The 22975-nt window shown below is 45.2% G+C and overlaps 1 protein-coding gene across 1 annotated transcript in view; it reads right to left on the bottom strand.

Moving 5' to 3' along the window:
- LOC134929667 (neural-cadherin-like) overlaps positions 1–22975 on the bottom strand; it is a 236307-nt gene that overhangs the window by 119093 nt on the left and 94239 nt on the right. Inside the window, exons 16-20 of the mRNA XM_063925248.1 lie at positions 20428–20571; positions 8803–9086; positions 5693–7310; positions 2854–2944; positions 2437–2621 (exon numbers count right to left, since the gene is read on the bottom strand). Coding sequence (XP_063781318.1) covers positions 2437–2621; positions 2854–2944; positions 5693–7310; positions 8803–9086; positions 20428–20571 — 2322 coding nt within the window. The remainder of the gene's footprint in view (positions 1–2436; positions 2622–2853; positions 2945–5692; positions 7311–8802; positions 9087–20427; positions 20572–22975) is intronic.

The raw sequence follows: 22975 nt of genomic DNA, 5'->3' as shown, positions 1-22975 counted from the left end.
TGAGAGACCTATAACGTAATACCCACCTATAGGAGCATGGTACAGACCTTCTTTAATTGTGATAAGTAGCAACCTGAATTATCAGGCACTACTCACTAGGGTACTGTATACCATTATTAGTGGGTTCAACTGGAATCAGTCTGTGTATTAGATAAGGTGTAAGATCGCATCATGGAATGCATATGAGAGGATATATCTCTGAGAGAGACTCATATGCAATTTATATTATCCATAGAATTTGAACACCCTTATCAGCAGACGTTAGACACACTATCAGTTTGCACAATAGACGTGGTGTGTGGAGGTGCTTTTCTTTTTTTCTTTTTTCCAGCAGGGAAATATGAACCCAATTTATTGGGTGTAACACAATATAATAAATAATTCTAAGATTGATATTCTTATTTAGCTTCTTCAGTATACATATCACGATGTGTATTGAAAATACAAATATGAAATTCATCGCACTATAAGTCACCCATACTATAGTTGTAGTGGGACTTGTGTGTATATTCAGAGCAATCAAATCCAGCATATAGATAACCACTGCCCCCCTGAATAAAATTTAACGTGAAGTTTTGATTTATTAAATATTTATATAGTCACAATATTTGTCAACTTAATATAATGGAATAAGAATACAGTGAGCCCATAAGATGTTGTAATTAATTTAAATAATTTATTTTCTTTACATATATGTTTATATTTCATAAGACAGGATATTTTAGGAAAACAATTAATAAAAGTTAAGTTTTAAATCAAAACAATCATATTGAAACTATACTCTTTTCTTTCTAAGTGCGCCAATGTAAAAGACAATCTTGTTCTTTTGTATAGCCGTGTATTTATGTTGTCATGAGCTGTGCACTGACGTTGGATAACACACAGAGCTGCTTTGTGATACAAAGAGCACAGCAATGGGCTGATTCCACCGCTTTATAGATTCTGCCATAGTTGCGTCTGTGACTATATGCTAATGGTAGTAAAAACCCTTCCTCAGGCGTACAAGTATGTGTCTGACTGTGCAAGGACTGGGACTCCCACACTGAGTCTGTTTGGTGTGTCTTTAGTTACAACCATTGGCCGCACCATCAACACTTGCATCAGCCCCATGCTAGCTGGATATGGGTCGTTGGGTCGACACAACTTAGGTCGACAGTCATTAGGTCGACCACTATTGGTCGACATGCATTAGGTCCACAGAGTCACTAGGTCGACATGGTCATTAGTTCGACATGCACTAGGTCGACAGGTCAAAAGGTCGTCATGAGTTTTTTAAACTTTTTTTGGCGTCTTTTTCCTCGTAAAAAGTGACGGGGAACCCCAATTAGTGCACCATGTCCCCTCACATGGCTTGCGCGCTTCGGGCAAGGTGCTGCGCTCGGCACAGGTTACCGTTCCCAATTGTAGTCCACGTGGATCGTAAAGTATGAAAAAGTACAAAAATTTAAAAATAATGTGAAAAACTCATGTCGACATTCTGACCTGTCGACACAGTACATGTCGACCCAATGACAATGTCGACCTAGTGACCCTGTCGACCTAATACGTGTCGACATAGTGGTCGACCTGACTGTCGACCTAAGTGGTGTCGACCTAATGACCATACGCTAGCTGCAGATTCTCCATCACAGTATTGCCTCCAATGTCAGCGATTAAGCGCCTGAGTTCGCAAACAGCCATGCGTCACACCCACGGCACTTCCATAACATGTCCATGAGACTGTCCATCTCCGTGCCTCTTAATGACAACCTCCCAGTTACCACCCAGCACATATCCAGTACATGTCTGAACTGTGCGCCTCTGTGCCTTCAAACTGCGACTTTTGAGTGACTTAAGGTGGGTACACACTGGTAGATATATCTGCCGATCAATTGATCGGCAGATATATCTATAGACGGATCGGGCAGTGTGTTGAGCATAGACACTGCCCGATCCGTCGGGGACTGACGTCATGAACTGGGCGGGCGTGTACACATGGCCACCCAGTTCAGCTGTCAATCACCGCCGGCTGCCGCAGCATGTGTACGGGCGGTCGGCCGACTGCCCGTACACACACAGCGACGCACCAATATATCGGTAGATATATTGGCCGTCGGCTGTGCTGTGGGGCCGAAGCGATACGTCTGTGAACGACTGAGTTCACAGACGTATCGGCCGTACACACTGGCCGACGGACCCGCGATATATCAGCCATTCAAGAGAACGGACGATATATCGGCCAGTGTGTACCCACCTTTAGACGCAAACCATTGATCATTTGCGTGAACACTGACATTGTGTATGGCTCAATACTGTTCTTGCTAAATCAGTACAGTTGGGATGCAATAGTTAAATGACCCATCCACACAGGACCATGACTTGCCCCACTTGGCTTGGTCTTTTTCTACTAACTAATCAGCTAATGTAATACAGGACTGTAGATCAATTACTTCTCACCTTGTAATCTTATTCCTATAGCATTCCGAGCATCTTCCTCAGTTATGCCAGCCAGTACAATCTTCACTGTAGAGATCACATCAGGCCACATCCCGTCTGTCACTCTCACCCTCAGCTTATAAATGCCAGGCATGGCTCCTTCTCTCAGGGTCAGTAAGCCAGAGACATCATGGAGCGAGAAGAGCCTGTAAGGTTTAAAAGTCAAAGCTCTCACTTATGCATGCCTGCTCCTAAATGTTATACAGAACATTAAAGCCTTCTTTTTAGAGAGTATTATGGCACATTACACATGGATTAGCAACAGTCACTTTAACACAGAAAATTTTTAAAAAGTTGCTCACTACAAATAGCCATATTTCTGTGACACACTCACACCCAAGTCTCTGACATATGACAAATAAGTGATGTTGCAATTACCTTGATTTAGTTTCCAGATAATACATTTTGTGTTCCCAGTCATCTAGGTCTGGTGCTAGAACCTTTCCAAGAACCACTGTTGGAAGTATCCCTGTTAAAAGAGACTATACCAAATCATTTGCTTAATAACCTATACAGCTGAAATGGTGTCAGATTCCCATTAAGTGTATATGTTTAATCCACGTCCCCAAATGCTAAATGTATATATCTACAGATGTGTCCACTTACTTCTAGCCTCCCTGCATGTTAAACAGTCTTTGTAGTCACGTGATGCCGTAGTGTGACTCAGTAGCGACAAACATATTCTGCAGGCACTGTTTAATCAGACAACAAATAAAGGGGGTCATTCTGAGATGATCGTAGCTGTGCTAAATTTAGCACAGCTACGATCATTCACACTGACATGTGGGGGGACGCCCAGCACAGGGATATCCTGCCACACATGTCAGTGCCGGTCCCCCGTAGAAGTGCAAAGGCATCGCACAGCGGCGATGCCTTTGCACTTCAAGAGTAGCTCCCGACCAGCGTAGCTTTAGCGTGCTGGCCGGGAGCTACTCATCGCTCCCCGGCCCGCAGCGGCTGCATGTGATGTCACGCAGCCGCTGAGGGCCGCCCCCCCGTTCGGTCCGGCCACGCCTAGCGACCATCTGGCATGCGCCGGCGCATGCGCATTTCTGACCCGATCACACCGCTGCGATAAACTGCAGCGTGTGATCGGGTTAGAATGACCCCCAAAGTGCTTGAAGAAAATGCTAAAACTGTTGTACACTAGGGATTAGTCTGACTGACCCGGATGTAGAAGTGGGAGGGACAGTCTTAAAGACAGGAGTGGGAGGTGATGATAGGTGTAGGTCATTGCCTGACCGGAGAGCAGGGTTAAGGCTATTTCACACAGGCCAGATTTCAGTGGACTGCAAGAACCCGCTTGTTTTTTTGGCAGTGAATCAATGACTTTCACACGCAACGGCTTTGTGCTGCGTTGAATGTTGTGGGCATGCCCAGCAGCAATAACAGCAGTCACATCTACCACAACAGTAGCAGCAGCCGGACGGCAGCCATCTTAGTTAGTGGTGGAGATGCCTGTAATATGGCGGCCGTTCTGTGTCCCTGCAGTGTGAAAGACCTTATGTTTGTTTAGGCTCCACTGGAACAAAGCAACTGTAAAAAGCCGTCCTGTTTATTGCCGGACAGCCAAATCCGGCCGGTGTGAAATAGCCCTTACAGGGACCATTTGATAAGACAAGATATGTAGGAGGGTGCAGCACTGTGGAGAGTTTTGTAGATAAGAAAACACGGGCAGCCAGTGCAGTGAGATGGTGCTTTCTGTGTGCTAAAGTTGCCACCTGAAACACCAGAAAAAGGGGTGGGAAACAGTGGAAGAAGAGTCTAGTATCCGTCCGGTATCCATTCACACTATAGGAACAGGCAGCACTTCTAGATCGGCACCACCTCTGGGATGCGTCGTGGCTGATGCCACCAACCCGGCAATATGATGAGTAGTGCAAGTGCAGTCAGTCTGAAAGGGGTTTCAAGCGGGTCGCACCAGTCCCAGGTGTGACCCGCTTAATCCGGTCTGAAAGGGTATAAATGTATTCCCTATAATCCATGGCATTATGATACTTCTAAGAGGCTACAGCTTCTGCAATGAACAATGCTTATGCGAACACAGCTATAATGGAAGAACTTAAATTTAATCTTAGTCTTGTACATATTGGTTCTGATTCTGATTTGGAAATAAGGCAAAAAAAAAAAGCAAGTTACTGTGCACCTGGGCAAAATCATTTTGAACTGCAGATGGGGCAGATGTAACATGTGCAGAGAGATTTAGATTTGGGTGGGGTGTGTCCAAACGGGAATCTAGATTGCAGTGTACAAATAAAATCGTCTAACATTTGTGGACTACATGCAAAAGCAGCCAGTATTTACCTGCACAGAAAATACTGAATATAAATGTATTTGCTCCCCTTGCATTGCAACATGGTTTGTTCTACAGGAAAGTAGTCAGGATCCCAGCTGTCGGGATCCCGGCAGTCAGAATACCAGCGCCGGAATCCTGGCCCTATTCTGAATGCCGACACCGGCATCCAGAATGGGGGCACCATCCCCGCATCAGAATCCCGACAGCCGGGATGCCGAACGAAGACACACCGCAGCACTTGAGAGGTAAGCTGCGGGGGGAGGGGGTTATGTTTAGTCTGCATTCTGGGGATTTAGGGATAGGCAGAATCCCAGGGGATTAGGGTTTGGCTGCGGGAAGGGGGGGGGGGGTTAGGCTCCCCCCTCGGAGGGTTAGGGTTAGGCTGCGGGGGTGAGGGTTGGGTTTAGGCATCGGGGACAGGGGATTTAGGTTTAGGCACCTCCAGGGGGTGGTTGGGGTTAGGCACCAAGGGGAGAGGTTAGGTTTAGGCTGCGGGTAGTAAGGGTTAGGGTTAGGGGGGTGGGTAGAGGGGAGAACACCCCTTACTCGCCCTTGTCGGCTTTTTCAACAGTGGGATTCCGGCGTTGGTATTTCGAATGGCGTGATCCCGTGTGCCGAGATTTCACACTGGTCCCAATCTAGATACAAAAGTTACTTGTTTTATATGCTTTCCTTCTAAATCAGAATCAGGCCTATTGTCACTGAGCTATCTCTATGCTGCTTCAGATGCTGAGTAGAAAACCTGCACAGTAGATTGATGAGCACCAATCAAATGCTACAGAAAAATTGTAATTATTGGTGAAGTTCATCTTTGATCTATAAAGCTGCAGCTAACATAAAGGAAAAAGAGAAGAGGAACAATGCACATATCTAATTGAAGAGATAACAGATGCTATGAAATCAAGTATTTAGCTTTGTTACCTTTATAACTGTACACAGTGCAGTCCAGGTGTCCAGGAGAATGAGGGTGATCATTCCTGTCTCCAATAAGGATTGTTAAGGTATTTGTTGAAGTCATGGGAGGGCTTCCACTATCCGTAATTAATATCTGCAAGTAAAACACCTTATGCAATTCTCGGTCAAAGCTACGCAAAGCAGTGATCATCGCACTTCCATTGTGAAAGTCCTTTAAACTGAAGAATCTGGCTTCCAGAGGATCGCTCAGTAAATGGAAAGCAAATGGAGGACCATTGGCTTCTGTATCATTGTCTTTAGCATATAACAATGTAGAGGATTTGTTTATTTGTACAACATGCGGGTACTCTGTATTTTCCCATATCATAGGACTATACTGAGCTTCAAATTCTGGAGCATTATCATTGATATCTTCAAGGCTGAAGAGGACGGTGGCACTTCCGGTGAGATGTGGCTCCCCCATGTCCGTAGCAAGGACCACCAACTGGTGATGAGGAAATGTTTCCCTGTCTAATGGACTGGAGACCATAACATAACCATCACCAACAACTGAGAACTGGCTACTGGGATCTGAAGAATTTAGAATGTGATAAGTGAACATCCCATTTAGTCCGGAATCTAAATCTACTGCGGAAACCTGGACCACCGTTGTGCCAACAGGGACATCTTCCGACAACGGGGCAACGTCATAAAAATGTGGATGGAACGTTGGAGCCTGGTCATTTGAGTCTTGAACGTGGATGATGCAGTAGGCGATGCTGAAAAAGTCCATGTCTTCTACTTTTATTGTCAAATTAAATAATCTTTCATAGGGTTTTTCGTAGTCCATCTTTTTCCTAAGACGAATGATACCTCGTTTCTGAATTTTATCAGTCTCTATAAAAAACTTGCGGTCATTGTCTCCTCCGATGATGCTGAAAGCCATCATTGCATTTTCCCCTTCATCGATGTCCCAGGCATGTAAAATGGACACTTCGCTGTTAACACCTGAACTTTCAGGAACAAAGGCCGTATAAATCTTCTGTGTAAAAGCTGGTGCATGGTCATTCACATCAGACACTAGGATGGTGGCAGTGCCTGTCCCAGGAAGACCTCCTCCATCTTTAGCTTCTACAACAATCAAGTATCGGTCCTCTTTCTCTCTGTCCAGAGATCCCAGCATGGTGTATATGGAACCAGTAGATGGATTAATTGCAAATAAATTAAGGTTAATCTCATTTTGAACATTTTGGACAATTCTGTAGGTCAACACAGCATTCTTTCCTGATTTTGGGTCATCCAAGTCTAAAGCTGTCATCTCCATCACTGTAGTATCGGCAGGTGAGTTCTCTGGAATATAGCCCACAAAGCAGTCATCAGAGGTGCACAGGAACATTGGTGGGTTGTCATTTACATCTTTGACATCAACCACCACGTCAGCAAAGCCGGTCAAACCTTCCCCATTCTCATCAGTAGCAAGTACAAGGAAGCGCCAGCGCGCACGCTGTTCTCGGTCTAGCTTTTGCTGCACGTATATTTTTCCGCTGAACTGGTCAATGATAAACTCACTGTTTGCTCCTTGTCCATGCAGAGAATATTGGAGAGCTTTCTGATCTGCTTCTTGGTCAGGATCGGAAGCTGAAACCTGCACAGAATCGAAGAAAAAAAGATCAATCACTAGTTTATTAGTAGTAGTCCAATGTAGTGATATACAGTATATATAGGAAATACCCTGGATTTTTTTATTAGGACATTTCAAAAATACACACTCATATTGAGTCAAACTAAAAGATGTGCAAAATACAAATGGTATAGCACAATATTGAAAAAAAAGTATATGTATCTGATATGATAATCAAGAAGAATAAAAAAAATGGCCTTTAACAATAAACTATTGATCGGGTAAGTGTATCTGACTTGTTGCTTCCTCAGGTTAGTATTTTCAACATAAATTAATATTCTGAGTGAACGTGGCCTCAATACCCTTTAATCTTAGATAAATATCTTATATATATTTCTATGCCAATTCTACAGTGCAAAACGGTTTGAAACGCGTGATGTACCCAACCTGACTGCATGAATAGCAGAGCCGTAACTAGACTTTTTGGTGCCCTGTGCCAGAAAGAGAATTGGTGCTATCTATCTATCTATCTATCTATCTATCTATCTATCTATCTATCTATCTATCTATCTTTCCATCTAGTGTGCAGCCACACATCCCAGTCACACATCCAATCCCTTGCAGCCAAACACTACATAGATCTGCCCAGTTGCAACGATAATCACCCCTTCACAAAGTACAAGGTAAACTTCAAATTGTTAGAACTCTCCATCTTGGTATTCTCTTGCTTTCAATGCAAGGGTAGATAGCTCAATCAATAGAGTGACCGACTGCAATGTCATAGGCAATGGATTTGAATCCTTGGCACATCAGCATCCCAAAATTGAATAAAGGACAGTGCAACTTAACAACAAGGAGCTCTCTAGTCAAGTCCATGAATGCTGTATAGGTATTAGCGAAAAAAGGGGTGGGGGCAGGAGATAGGGGCAATCAGGAGATGCTGGGCTTCAAAAAGGGGGGAAGCTGCAAGTGAAAGTAATTAGATAATTTATAATTGACAAGTGCCATCAACAGCGCCCCCTACCCTGCAGCGCTATGTGTGGAGCACACTCCGCACACGCCTAGTTACAGCTCTGATGAGCAGGACTATCAGATGAACCACTGTAGAATCTTGCTATTTTCTACTGGTTACTTAAAATAAAATAGGGCTGCTCTTGAGAAAGTTACGCAGCACATCCCAACAAGAGTTGTGCACCTAACTTACAGACCTTGGATATAATTTAACACTGTCCCACAACTCAAAATACCGTAGTGATGTGTTAGATAGCAAAATGTACAGTAGTTCTTCAACAAGAGCCAGTTTATGCTTAGAATATGAGGGTTGCTTCTACATATACAATCTTAATTATTTGTGTTTATTAATTTTACTCACTGTCAAACTATATTTTTCAAAATTAAGAAAACCTTTTTAATTATGTATTATTAAAAGTCATAGAGATCCATTTCTTCTTGTTTTCTTTCTTTACCTTAACTTCTGATTATCTTTCTTTTGGCTTCATGCTATGTTGATGGTTACCTGTAGTACAAGCACAGGAAGATCTGTCAGTTCCTCCAGGATGCTGTCATGATACTCCATCTGTGTGAACACTGGGGCCTCATCATTTAGGTTGATGACATTGATGACCACAAGAGTGTGGTTTTCCCACTTTCCATCCGAAGCCACCAGCCTGAGCTCGAACTTCGTATCCTGCTCATAGTTCAGACTCTGGGTAATAAATATTCTTCCAATCTCTGGTTCCACATCAAATATGCCCTTGGCATTTCCACTGGTAATCTGGTATCTTAGTTTGGCGTTGGCACCTGTACTGAAGAACACTGTTTTCATTACAGGTCATTAACGTACATATTGTATAACATCAGTTCCCTAAGACTGTGGTTCTGGGAGCTACAAAAGGATAAACATGTATGTAAGTGGGAAGGACTGCTTGTAGGTTTGAAGTACTATTATAAAGTATTTATGTAGGAAGTGGGTGAGATGCGGAGGGTGACTCGCACCTCCAGTCTGTGGAGACTCCCCAAAAATCAGTGGTCTCCTGATGGGTGTGGTATGGAAGGTCGACAGTAACTAGGTCGAAAGTGTCTAGGTCGACAACTATTGGTCGACAGTAACTAGGTCGACAGAGTCTTTAGGTCGACAGGGTCTAGGTCGACAGGTCAAAAGGTCGACATTAATTTTTAATGTTTTTTTGGTGTCGTTTTCTCCGTACAGTGATCGGGAACCCCAATTAGTGCACCGTGTCCCCTCGCATGGCTTACTATTCCCAATTGTAGTCCGCGTGGGTCGTTAAGTATGAAAAAGTAAAAAAAAGAAAATAGTTGTGAAAATCTCATGTCGACCTTTTGACCTGTTGACCTAGAACATGTCGACCTAGAGACCCTGTCAACCTAGTTACTGTCGGCCAGTAGTGGTCGACCTAGTTACGGTCGACCTAGTTACTGTTGACCTAGATACCGGATCCCCTCCCTGATGTTCCCGGAGAGTAGGTAAGGATGGTGTGTATATTTAATGACATTTTAGAATGCAAATTATCTTTTTGCATTTATTAGTAGGATTGATTGTCAAGACAGTATTTTCTTTTGTGTATGTGGCACATCATTACATTTTGACAGATGTGTCCTCGTACACTATTGCTGCAGTCAAGGGGTAACCAGAACTTTTCTGGGCCTCATAGCAACATACTGAAGTAGCCCCTGTCCCAATGCTTCAAATGATGCCCCCTTACCATTATAACATCCACTACACACTCTTCTCACTGACAATGCAATGTCACACAATTCAGGCTGGTGGGTCAATGGATCTGACCAGGGGCACGCCTAGGCACAACAGTAATAACGACCACCCCATGTCTGTCTAATTTTATTGGTTATAAGCTCTCATTTAAAGATAGCTAATTTAATAGAATAATAAAAGCCACATTGACTATGAAGTAGCAGAGCTTACAGAGGCAGTCTGTGCATGTCCCCTTTACAATCCAATCAAGATGGCATATGGTACAGTAGAGTGGAAATATGTAGCAGTTACTGGTACATTTCACGCTGACAGAACCTACACAAGCATTCAAGTGCCCCACCCATCCCCAAACAAGTGCTGCCCCTAGGCATGTGCCTCACGTGCCTAATTGGAAATTTGTCACTGGATCAGACCCAATTGCTTAGCAGGCAAATCTGGGACATAACCTGGCTCCAGGCCCCCCTAAGCCTCTGAGCCCCATAGCAATGACACCCACTATAGTTACGCACATGGCTGCAGTGGCGCCAAACATCCCTTCCCTGTGCACCAAGTGCAGTGCAACTGGGCTTGAGCAGGGTGTCTCTTTCACGCGAATGTGCATCTTAGCTGCAATGCAATGCAACCAAACCACTTCACGAGTCTGACTCTAAACACGAAGTGCCACGATCCAGTGGACAAAGCTTTTATTAATGTCAAGTTACATAGAAACATAGAATTTGACGGCAGATAAGAACCACTTGGCCCATCTAGTCTGTCCATTTTTTTTATCCTTTAGGTAATCGCAACCCTTTTTGAACCTTAATTCTTTGTAAGGATATTCATATGCCTATCCCAAGCATGTTTAAATTGCTCTACAGTCTTAGCCTCTACCACCTCTGATGGGAGGCTATTCCACTTATCCACTACCCTTTCTGTGAAATAATTTTCCCTTAAATTTCCCCTGAACCTCCCCCCCTCCAGTCTCAATGTATGTCCTCGAGTTCTAATACTTCTCTTCCTTTGAAAAATGTTTCCCTCCTGAACTTTGTTAAAATCTTTGGTATATTTGAAAGTTTCTATCATGTCTCCCCTTTCCCTTCTCTCCTCCATACTATACATGTTAAGATCTTTTAGCCTTTCCGGATAAGTTTTGTGATGTAGGCCATGCACCATTTTAGTTGCCCTTCTTCGTACACTCTCTAATGTATTTATATCCTTCTGGAGATATGGTCTCCAGAACTGGACACAGTATTCCAGATGAGGCCGCACCAATGACCTATACAGTGGCATTATCACTTCTTTTTTCCTGCTACTGATTCCTCTCCCTATGCAACCAAGCATCTGACTTGCCTTTCTCATTGCTTTGTTGCATTGCTTTCCTGCCTTTAAGTCACTTGAAATAGTGACTCCTAAATACCTTTCCTCCTCAGTAGTTTCCATTATAGTACCCTTGATACTATATTTAGCCTTTGGGTTTTTGAGACCCAAGTGCATGATTTTGCATTTTTTAGCATTAAACTGTAGTTGCCATGTTCTTGACCATTTTTCAAGCCTAGCTAGGTCATCAATCATTTGTTTTACCACTCCTGGTGTGTCTATCCTGTTGCATATCTTTGTATCATCTGCAAAAAGGCATACTTTTCCTTCAATACCATTTGCAATGTCACCAACAAATATATTAAAGAGAACTGGTCCGAGTACAGATCCCTGGGGTACTCCACTGGTAACATTTCCCTCCATAGATTGCACTCCATTTACTACAACTGTCTGTTTCCTATCCTGCAACCAGGTTCTTATCCATTTAACTATTCTATAATCCACCCCCACACTTTCAAGTTTATTTAGCAGTCTGCGATGTGGGACAGTGTCAAATGCCTTACTAAAGTCTAGATATGCTACAAATTCCATTGTGCTATGTATACAGAGTCAGACTAACACACAGATATACAAGTGTCACATATCAAATTATTCATTTCAGTTTCATGAAACAGTTCTGTCGCATTGCATTGTGACTAAAATACACATAAGCACAAAAGAGAAACTACACTGCTCGGCGTGGCCAATTCACATCAGGCGTCTTTCGCTACATGGCGCATTGAAGCTGGTGTATGATGAAACATCTGTATATTGGGCCTAATTCAGAGTTGATCGCAGCAGCAAATTTGTTAGCAGTTGGGCAAAACCAGGGACATGCAGTCAGGGGAGGCAGTGCCTCCCCTGTCATTAATGAGTGAAATAATATAAAGAAGATGCTTATGACACATATTCTGTGTCATAAGTATCTGCTTTATATTAATCTAATCATTATCCCTGCCTAAATGTGTTTGGGAGGCACCGGTCGTGGTGCCTCCCAGTGTGAATGGGAAAGGTATGGGAGCAGGCGGCGGGCGCGGGCTAGCAATGGGCATTAAAAACCCATTGAAAATACATGGGAAAGCAGCACGATTAGAGGTGCCGCTTTCATACAGGGACGTGCTTTCAACCCATGAAAGCACACCCCTGTCAGTGAGGCCACAGTGATTGGCCAGCGGATCCGTCACTGGTTCCGTTGTCAATCACTGTGTGGGCGGGGCAGAGGTGCGGGCGTCGGCAGAGGTGCTGGAGGCGGAGGTGCGGGCAGCGGAGGTGCAGGCAGCGGAGGTGCAGGCAGCGGAGGTGCGGGTGGCGGTGCAGAGTTTGGCAGTGGAGCGGTAGCAATTAAAAAAATGGCGCCTCAGAGTCATTTTAAAATTCAAGATTGCCGCCGCAAGCCAATCACGGCTCGCTGCGTCATCGCCCCTCCCCCTCCGGCTGACTTATATAAGTCAGCGCGAGGCAACGGCGCGTCAGTCCGACGGCGGAGGAGGAGCAGAGAAGAGCTCCTGAAGGCAGAAGACGCCAGAAGTCCTGGATGGGCGGCGGCTACGCAAAAGAGCTTAGCAGCTGCCGCCCACCAGGTGAAGACGCTGGAAGCCCTGGGGAAGGCGCCCGCCATGTGAAAGAGCATAAAGGTCGCCGCTTCCCAGGTGAAGACGCCGGAGGAAGACGCTGGAAGCCCTGGGGAGGTGGCGCCCCCCAGGTGAAGACGCCGGAACCCCTGGGGAGGCGGCGGCCATGCAAAAGAGCTTAAAGGCCGCCGCTCCCAGGTGAAGACCATGACTAATAAACTTTTTTTAAAGATAGTGTGGTGTTTTTATTTTAATATTTTCTTTACAGGTGGACTACGGGTGCCAGCGGGCCATTTATGTCCGGGCATGCTGGCACTTGTGGTTCTCCAAGTGCCAGCATGCTGAGACAGGCTTGCTGGGACCTGTAGGCCACCTGTAAAGAACAATATTACTATTCTTTACAGGTGGACTACAGGTGCCAGTGGGCCATTTATGTCTGGGCATGCTGTCACTTGTGGTTCTCCAAGTGCCAGCATGCTGGGGTAGGCTTGCTGGGACCTGTAGGCCACCTGTAAAGAACAATATTAACAATGAACCCCGCACCCACCGCCACCAGGGGTGTGGGGCATAGCATTGGGCTATCAGCCCAGTGCTGGTTATTGCTCGGGAAGGAGACCCCATTTTCATTTTTTGGGTACCCCACGTCCAAGGAAATCCAGGCCTGGGCTGACTAGTTTGGGGGGCAGATTAATGTTATGGCAGGGGGACCCCATACCGAGTGTCTCCCCTGCTATGGCATTATCCCCCCTGGCTGGTTCTGCCTGGTGCTGGTTTTACCAATGTATGGAGGGGGGGGGGGGCTACAATTCCCCCCCACACACACACACTCTATGAGGGGGGGGGGGTTAGCTGCTTGTGCCACCACAGCCACGATCTCGTTCATTAGTGAATGAGATACCGTTCATATCTTTCAGTATGTAGGCACCAGCGATGAACGATGCGCGGCCCCGCGCACGTTCATCGCTGGTGCCGGCTCATTTAAACATGTAAGCCATGTCAAAGTCGAAAAATATTGCAATGCATATGCCTTGTACTAACCCCATGCACATGCCCGCTGCTCTTGCACTCAGTCCGCCGTGCGTGCACATATCCGCAATTTGCGTAGGATCGCTCCGGCGATCATGCGCGTGATATGGGTATTTACGGCAAAGTTTGTGAGCGCATAGAGGGTTATTAGAACATTACATATTTAACCCAAATAGTGTACATTTTAGATATAACTCCCTTGCACCACATCAGCGAGTATTGATAGTTTAAACAGTTCCAGGACTAAGAGATCCGCCTTTGCATGATAGGAAGGGTCAGATAAAGGTTGGAAGGTGATGTCTAGTATCCAGTTGTGGGGTATTTTGAGGGTAACATTCCGATGTTGGTTAGAGAAAGATCGCATGTTCCAGCGTATAGTTATGTGCAAAAGTAGAATATAGATATTAACTGTATTTACTGTATATTATGTATGCGGCGGGAATCCAGAGGATACCACCCACAAGAGCAGTTGGGGAAAGACATCGCCCATCTATTCAAATCAACCTATGACCTCTTCTGTAATGAAAAGACACATCTCTGTGTCCAATGGACAATGAGATTACAGTGACCATTGTATTGTGTATGTAAGTTGTGTATAAAAAGACCGTTGTTGCCTGGCCGGTCAGAAGACTCTGAACGCTTTCTATCTGACTAGTGGAGGACCGGTCGGGTTGCGCTTGCGAACATTCTCACGTATGTGCATTCTCTGTAGCCATTATTCTGTTTAGATTTATCTTGTTAGCCTGTAGTGTATGATTTGTATTGTTTTACCTTTTGGAATAATCCCCTGTGGTTTCAACTACAAGTCGGTGTTGTGTCTACACTTTCCTGCAAGGGTTTTAAAGTGTATTTATCTGTATAAGGTGTATAAGTATTGATAAGGTGTACGCACTGCGGGTACTTTATACCATCAGCGCTACTTAAGGTTTAAGGTATAACATCGTTGCAGTACTTTGCTGCTAAGGGTTTAAAGTGTAATCAAATCATTACATTGTATCATTAACAAGGTTTAAAGGTTATCAATTGTGTGTGCGTGCGCTGTGTGTGTACTCTGTACACTCAGCGCGGCGTGTGTACGCCAAGTACGTACCACGTGCAGGACTCTGTACGCAAATAGCGTATAAAGTGCGTAGCACGTGCATAGTGTATTTAGAGGTATAGCTTTTCGGTCTAAGGTAATATCGAAATTATCAGCCAATATGGACAATCTCGTCCATATTAGCATGCAGTGCTATTGAGCCGGGTGACGGGGGGAGTGAAGAAACTTCACTCCCCCATCACCACCCCCTGCCGCCGGGTCGCCCGTCGGCCGTATCTGCCGTCGGGGAGCTCGGCGGCCGGTCGTTATGTCTGTAGGGCCCATTAGATTTGGGTGGGGTGTGTTAAAACTGAAATCTAAATTGCAGTGTAAAAATAAAGCAGCCAGTATTTACCCTGCACAGAAACAAAATAACCCACCCAAATCTAACTCCCTCTGCATATGTTATATCTGCTCCCCCCGCTAACAAATTTGCTGCTGCGATCAACTCTGAATTACCCACATTGTGGTGGTCATTCTGAGTTGTCCGCTCGCTAGCAGTTTTTAGCAGCCGTGCAATTGCTATGCCACCGCCCTCTGGGAGTGTATTTTAGCTTAGCAGAAGTGCGAACAAAAGGATCGCAGAGCGGCGGCAAAGTTTTTTTGTGCAGTTTTAGACTAGCTCAATACCTACTCAGCGCTTGCGATGACTACAGACTGTTCAGTTCCTGTTTTGACGTCACAAACACGCCCTGCGTTCGCCCAGCCACGCCTGCGTTTTTCCTGGCATGCCTCCGTTTTTTCGAACGCTCCCTGAAAATGGTCAGTTGACACCCAGAAATGCCCACTTCATGTCAATCACTCTGCGGCCAGCAGTGCGACTGAAAAGCTTCGCTAGACCTTGTGTGAAACTACATCGTTCATTGTAATAGTGCGCATTGCGCTGCATACGCATGCGCAGAAATGACGTTTTCTGCCTCATTGCTGCACAGCGAATGAATGCAGCTAGCGATCAAGTCGGAATGACCTCCCATGTACAAATAGGGTAGTGCATCTCTAGCTTTTACTACAAGTCACTTTCTCTGTGCTTCCATGGGATATAAGAAACACTTGTTAAATCTGGAGCTGGACACATCTTAAGACTGAACTAGATATATGCACGAATTTCCTGCACTAACATGCTACCACAATAGTCAGCTAAAGCATCCCATTGCCAACAGATCACTTAATTAAAATGAGTACAATGGGCTTAATTCAGACCTGATCGCTGCCGTGCGTTTTCGCACAGCAGTGCGCTGGTGCATGCCAGACAGCCGACGGCTGTCTCAGCCCTGCGATCACCTCTGCCTGACTGACAGGCAGAGGTAGTCACTGGGTGGGAGGGGGCGGGCCTGCAGCATTTGGCTGCCGTTTAGGGGGCGCAGTCCGGGCAATGCAGGCGTGCCCGGACCGTGGGGAAGGGGATGAGCGGGGCGGGCCGCGGCGGCTGCGTCACGTCACACGCAGCCGCTGCGACCCTCACAGCAATGAATAGCTCCTGCCAGCGCGCAGGAGCTGTGCTGGCAGGGAGCTACTCCTAAAGTACAAAAAGAGATGCTTTTGTACTTGTGCGGAGGGGTCGGGCCTGACATGCGGGGCGGACTAGCCCTGTGCTGGGCGTCCCCCCGCATGTCTGTGCGACTGATCGTAGATGTACTAAATTTAGCACATCTACGATCAGGTCTGAATTAGGCCCTATGCTGCAACCATTAAGCAATTGAAAGAAGTAAAACTGACATATCCTTACTACTCACAGCTACACATATACCCTTACTACTCACAGCTACACATATACCCTTACTACTCACAGCTACACATATACCCTTACTACTCACAGCTACACATATACCCTTACTACTCACAGCTACACATATACCCTTACTACTCACAGCTACACATATACGCTTACTACTCACAGCTACACATATACCCTTACTACTCACAGCTACACATATACCCTTACTACTCACAGCTACACATATACCCTTACTACTCACAGCTACACATATACCCTTACTACTCACAGCTACACATATACCCTTACTACTCACAGCTACACATATACGCTTACTACTCACAGCTACACATATACCCTTACTACTCACAGCTACACATATACCCTTACTACTCACAGCTACACATATACCCTTACTACTCACAGCTACACATATACCCTTACTACTCACAGCTACACATATACGCTTACTACTCACAGCTACACATATACCCTTACTACTCACAGCTACACATATACCCTTACTACTCACAGCTACACATATACCCTTACTACTCACAGCTACACATATACCCTTACTACTCACAGCTACACATATACCCTTACTACTCACAGCTACACATATACCCTTACTACTCACAGCTACACATATACCCTTACTACTCACAGCTACACATATACCCTTACTACTCACAGCTACACATATACCCTTACTACTCACAGCTACACATATACCCTTACTACTCACAGCTACACATATACCCTTACTACTCACAGCTACACATATACGCTTACTACTCACAGCTACACATATACCCTTACTACTCACAGCTACACATATACCCTTACTACTCACAGCTACACATATACCCTTACTACTCACAGCTACACATATACCCTTACTACTCACAGCTACACATATACGCTTACTACTCACAGCTACACATATACCCTTACTACTCACAGCTACACATATACCCTTACTACTCACAGCTACACATATACCCTTACTACTCACAGCTACACATATACCCTTACTACTCACAGCTACACATATACCCTTACTACTCACAGCTACACATATACGCTTACTACTCACAGCTACACATATACCCTTACTACTCACAGCTACACATATACCCTTACTACTCACAGCTACACATATACCCTTACTACTCACAGCTACACATATACCCTTACTACTCACAGCTACAGATATACCCTTACTACTCACAGCTACACATATACGCTTACTACTCACAGCTACACATATACCCTTACTACTCACAGCTACACATATACCCTTACTACTCACAGCTACACATATACCCTTACTACTCACAGCTACACATATACCCTTACTACTCACAGCTACAGATATACCCTTACTACTCACAGCTACACATATACCCTTACTACTCACAGCTACACATATACCCTTACTACTCACAGCTACACATATACCCTTACTACTCACAGCTACACATATACGTGTAATATATATACAGTTTAATGTGGTCACAAACGTACAACTATGTATTACAAACATTACCTTTCTACAACATGAAAGAATTTAATGGGGGCAGATTCAATTAGCCTGGAATATGTCCAAACCCACGTCTTCAGTTTGTTAATTACAGAAGGCAGATTCTAATCACAACAATCTAATATAAATGTTGAGTTTTGGTACTATCATTTACTTATGGTGAGCTGTAATATATTTACAGAAGAATTAATTCTGTGTATCTGTATCATAAGGATGGCATATTAACATAAAAAATAATCCTGTATATAATAGTATTCCCGTAGAAGACATAAAGGGGGAGATTTATCAAAGTTTGGAAATAATAGAGTGGATAGAAATAATGTACCAACCAATCAACTTCTGACTTTTATTTTTCAAACACTGCCTGTAAAATGTCAGCAGCTAACTGGTTGGTACTTTATTTCTCTCAAATCTTTGATAAATCTCCCCTATAATGGTAGAAGTAGATCAGACATATCATTTACGTTTAATTATATTAAGTACATTTTAATTCTGTTCCCCTTCTATGTACTCCCTTTCTGCATCCACACACCGCTGCATTCTTATTTTCAATTGGTCAAAGCCGTTCTGTAGATATTTATCTATAATAGTTTTCTTCTTTACCTCAGTAACTGATGCAAAACACATTCCTATGAGTAGAGATATGACTTTAGGGAATAGAAATAAGTCACACGGTGCTAAGTCTGGCGAGTATGGAAGGTGTTCTAGCACTGCAATCTGTTTCTCGGCCAAAAATTACTTCACAGAGAGAGCTGTGTGGGCTGGTGCTTTGTCCTGGTTTAGGATGAAACCATTTTTCCACCTCTTTCTTCTGATGCTTTCCTGCAAAGTTTCTAGAACATTTTTGTAGTAATGTTAATTCACTGTTGTGCCTTCTGGTACCCAGTCTTCCAAAATAACACCCTTGATATCAAAGAAAACAATTAACATTGGGTTGAATTTGGATTTCTTTGACATGCTTTCTTCAGTCTTGGTGATAATGGTATTTTCCAGTGCATGGACTGGTGTTTTGACTCGGGATTGTACTGAAAGGTCCATGTTTCATCACAGGTAATAACTTTATTATTTGTTCCAAAATGTCTACAAATTCGCTTTCGATTTTCTTTCTGCTCGGCAGTGAGAAGCCTTGGAACCATCTTAGCACAAACTTTTGTCATGTTAAGATCTTCATGCAAAACTTGCATAACCGTTTTTTTGTCTATGTTTACCATTCCTGCTCTCATTCGGATGCTGAGTCGACGGTCAACTGAACAATTTTCTACATTTTTCCACATTTTGTTTTTGACGTGCAAGGCCTTCCAGGATGTTCATCATCTTTAACATCCCCGGGACGTCCCTAAATCTTTTGTGCCATTTAAACACACGTGCACGTGACATAATGTACAATCTGCCCTGTGAGCCTCGGTTAGCATATGGAAAGATTGGGGGTGGGATGTATTAAAATATATCGTCGCCTCTCGCCGTCCACCACACCAATGCTAATAGCATATGTACTAACATGTGCGATTAGCATCACAAAGCGATGACAGAGGCCCCATGCGATACCTGTCAGAAGGTTTGCAGGGGGTCTCTGTGGTCCCAGCCCCGGGAGGTGAGGTGTGCTGAGAGTCCTCGGGCTCCTCCTCCTCCTCCCTGCAGCCGGAAGGAGAAATGGCTGTGCTGCGGGGGAGGAGGAGCTGGGGTATCGTGGATCGCTGCCTGGACACAGGTGAGGGGGGAGGGTCGGCAGGTGCGGCGCAGGGCGGCAGATGTGGTGTTCAGCGGCGGGTGCGAAAACAGCCCATAGGATTCTGTAGGGTATCGCCATAAAATTATGGCGATACCCTCAGCGGCTAAATCCCGGCAGCAAGGCTATAGTACATGTGACAGTGGGGTAAAAACCCTGAAAACGGGGGTTTTACTGCATTTTCCCTTTAGTACATCCCGCCAATGGCACTTCATACCCTTTGCAACTAATTGGATTGACCCCCAAGACTTGATACGTCTCCCCCATAGTATTATGACGTTAATCTGTAGCGGAATACATATGTGCATGTGTAATGTGATGGGGAAACACTGTGTATTCTGTAGCCCATTTTAATTAAATATGTCATATGCTCTAAAACCTGTTGATTAAAACAAATGAAAGTTTATGCTTTACCTTCATCTTCATCAGTAGCACTTACAGTCATTACAACATAACCTACATCCTTATCCTCTTCCACACTGGCTTCATATCTCTGCTGTGGGAACACTGGGGCATTGTCATTGACGTCACTTACAAGTATCCTCACATAGGTTGTATCTAAGGAGAAGACAGATTACAAGTCATCCTGATAGATGTGAGTCCACAGTTTGGGGAACAACCACCTTATCCCATATAGACAGCAATAATACATCCTCCTCCCCAATTCTCTAAAAAATATGGAGGAAAAAAGAAAAGAAAAAAAATAATTAGGCCCCAATAAATTGCTAACGCCGGTCCATCAGTTACAAGTGCAGTAGAGACAGACAAATTGAAGGCTAAACCATTATTCAGAAGGATTTCAGCCAATCACTTTACTGAGAAGTAGTGACATCACTGAGGTCACCTGCTCTGTGGGTAAGTGGCAGGTACTTTAATGAAGACATTATTTGTCACTGCCAATTAGGGCCTTGCTAACTGTATCTGTCTGTTTACCTGTATGCCCTCAGAAAATAAAGCTATTTAAAGAAGTAGGAAACTTATTTACTAACAGAAAAATACATCAGCATGAAGTACATTTTACATACCTATGCCTATTTTTAGAAGATGCCAATGCAAACATTACAAGATGAAGAGGAAAGAGAATGCAAGCAAATGTAAAACAATGGCTCAAAGACAGGTGTAGTATGAGTGGGCGGAGAGCGGGATCCCGGCGGCCAGCATACCAGCGCCGGGATCCCGACTGCCGGCATGCCGGCAGCGGGGCGAGCGCAAAGGAGCACCTTGCGGGATCCGTGTCCTTGCCACGCTGCGGTTACGGTGTGCGCGCCACGCTATTTATTCTCCCTCCAGGGATGTCGTGCACCCCCAAGAGGGAGACCAGTTGTCGGTATGCCGGGTGTCGGGATTCCGGCACCGATATACTGAGCGCCGGAATCCCAACTGCCAGCATACTGAATGCCACCCCTCAAAGATATCTGACTTATACACTAAGGCAGTGGTTCACAAACGCAGTCCTCAAGGCATCCTAAATGTCCCAGTATATCCATGCTTGGCCACAGGTGACTTAATTAGCACTTTTATTGGACCATCTGTGCTAAGCCATGGGTATACTTAAAACCTGGACTGTTGGGGTGCATTGAGGAGCGCGTTTAGCGACCCCTGCACTACACCAATGGTTTTGAAAGTGGCTAGAATAACGGGGGTGAAACAAATTGATTTAGCCTGGTGATTTTGTCGGCTGGGCCGCATGCTGCCTATTGCCATTTACACAGCCTGCTCTGCGTAGTATATGCCTGGCATTCTAGCTCTCCTGGACTTAGGGCCTCATTCAGTGTTGGATCGCAGTGTGCGATCCAACCGCAAATAATACGAAAAAGGTGCGGGAGCATGCGCAGCGCCCGTCCTGTGCCTGCATTTTCAGGCTCTGTTTCCTAGATGGAGCATTGCGGAGGCGGTGCTGACGGGGGCGTGATTATGGCGTCAGCATTAATTCATATGCAGCTGCCGCGTTTGGAAAGATGGCGGCGGGCCTCCTGCGGGTGCAGCTTAATTTCTGCTAACAAGCAGAAATTGCAATGCGATCCCAATTTCTGCTTGTTGAAGGGGGGAGGCACCGGAGATCGTGGTGTTTGAATGGAACAGAAGTGAACAGGAGACTGAAGCAGCTAGTCCCGGGCACTGGTAGCGGAACCCAGCAGAGACAGACCTCCGAGGGAACCCTCTTCGGGATGCGGCTGAACTGCAGCTGGCAACTACAGATCTCACACGGTTCATGGGCACAGCTGGGTTCAGGTGAAGCACCGGTAAGAGAGTGCAGACACACTGTGAGGTATCGCAGCCAAAACTGGGAAAAGAACAGGAGCACCTAGAAAGCACCTTGGGAGCACTTTCCAAGCACCACTGGGAGCACAGAGCTTGTAACTTACTATGAACAGCAACATAAAGTACTGGCAAGGTTCCATAGAGATTCAGCCGCTTTTAAAGGAGCTGAAGGACGAGGATTGGACAGGAGTGACTGCTGCTATCTCATTGGTGGGCTGAATGGCTTCCATGGTCTCCAATATGGAGGCGCCCAGAACTGCAGACACCTGTCTGCATGCTGTTTGCACAGCACCAGCTCCCGTCAATGCAGCCACTCTTCCCGCTAGCCTCAACCAGACCCCTGACGCCTCCCTCCGCCACAGGACCTCCAACACCCGCACCGGCAGTCCCCGGTGCTCAACCACGTGAGTAGCGCCCGGGACCTGACAGCTGTGAATTTTTAGGCCATGGAATTGCTAATCGTCGCAAGTGAAGCTGCTGCCCAGAAGAGAAGATAGATGCCCACCGGAGCCATCGCAAACTCATTCTCAACTGTGTACACATTCTGTGAATAACTCTGCAGTAAAAATCTGACATCCCCGTGGCACTCCCATAAGACGCCCACTGAACGCCCATCACTTTACCAACACCACTGATACAGTCTGTCCCTGATCACAGCAGCGCCTCTGTATGTACACTATGGGTAACGCATGCACTGTAG

The sequence above is a fragment of the Pseudophryne corroboree genome, chromosome 5 (genome assembly GCF_028390025.1).
Source record: "Pseudophryne corroboree isolate aPseCor3 chromosome 5, aPseCor3.hap2, whole genome shotgun sequence".
Classification (NCBI taxonomy): Eukaryota; Metazoa; Chordata; class Amphibia; order Anura; family Myobatrachidae; genus Pseudophryne; species Pseudophryne corroboree.
This window is presented reverse-complemented; position numbering and strand designations above follow the sequence as displayed.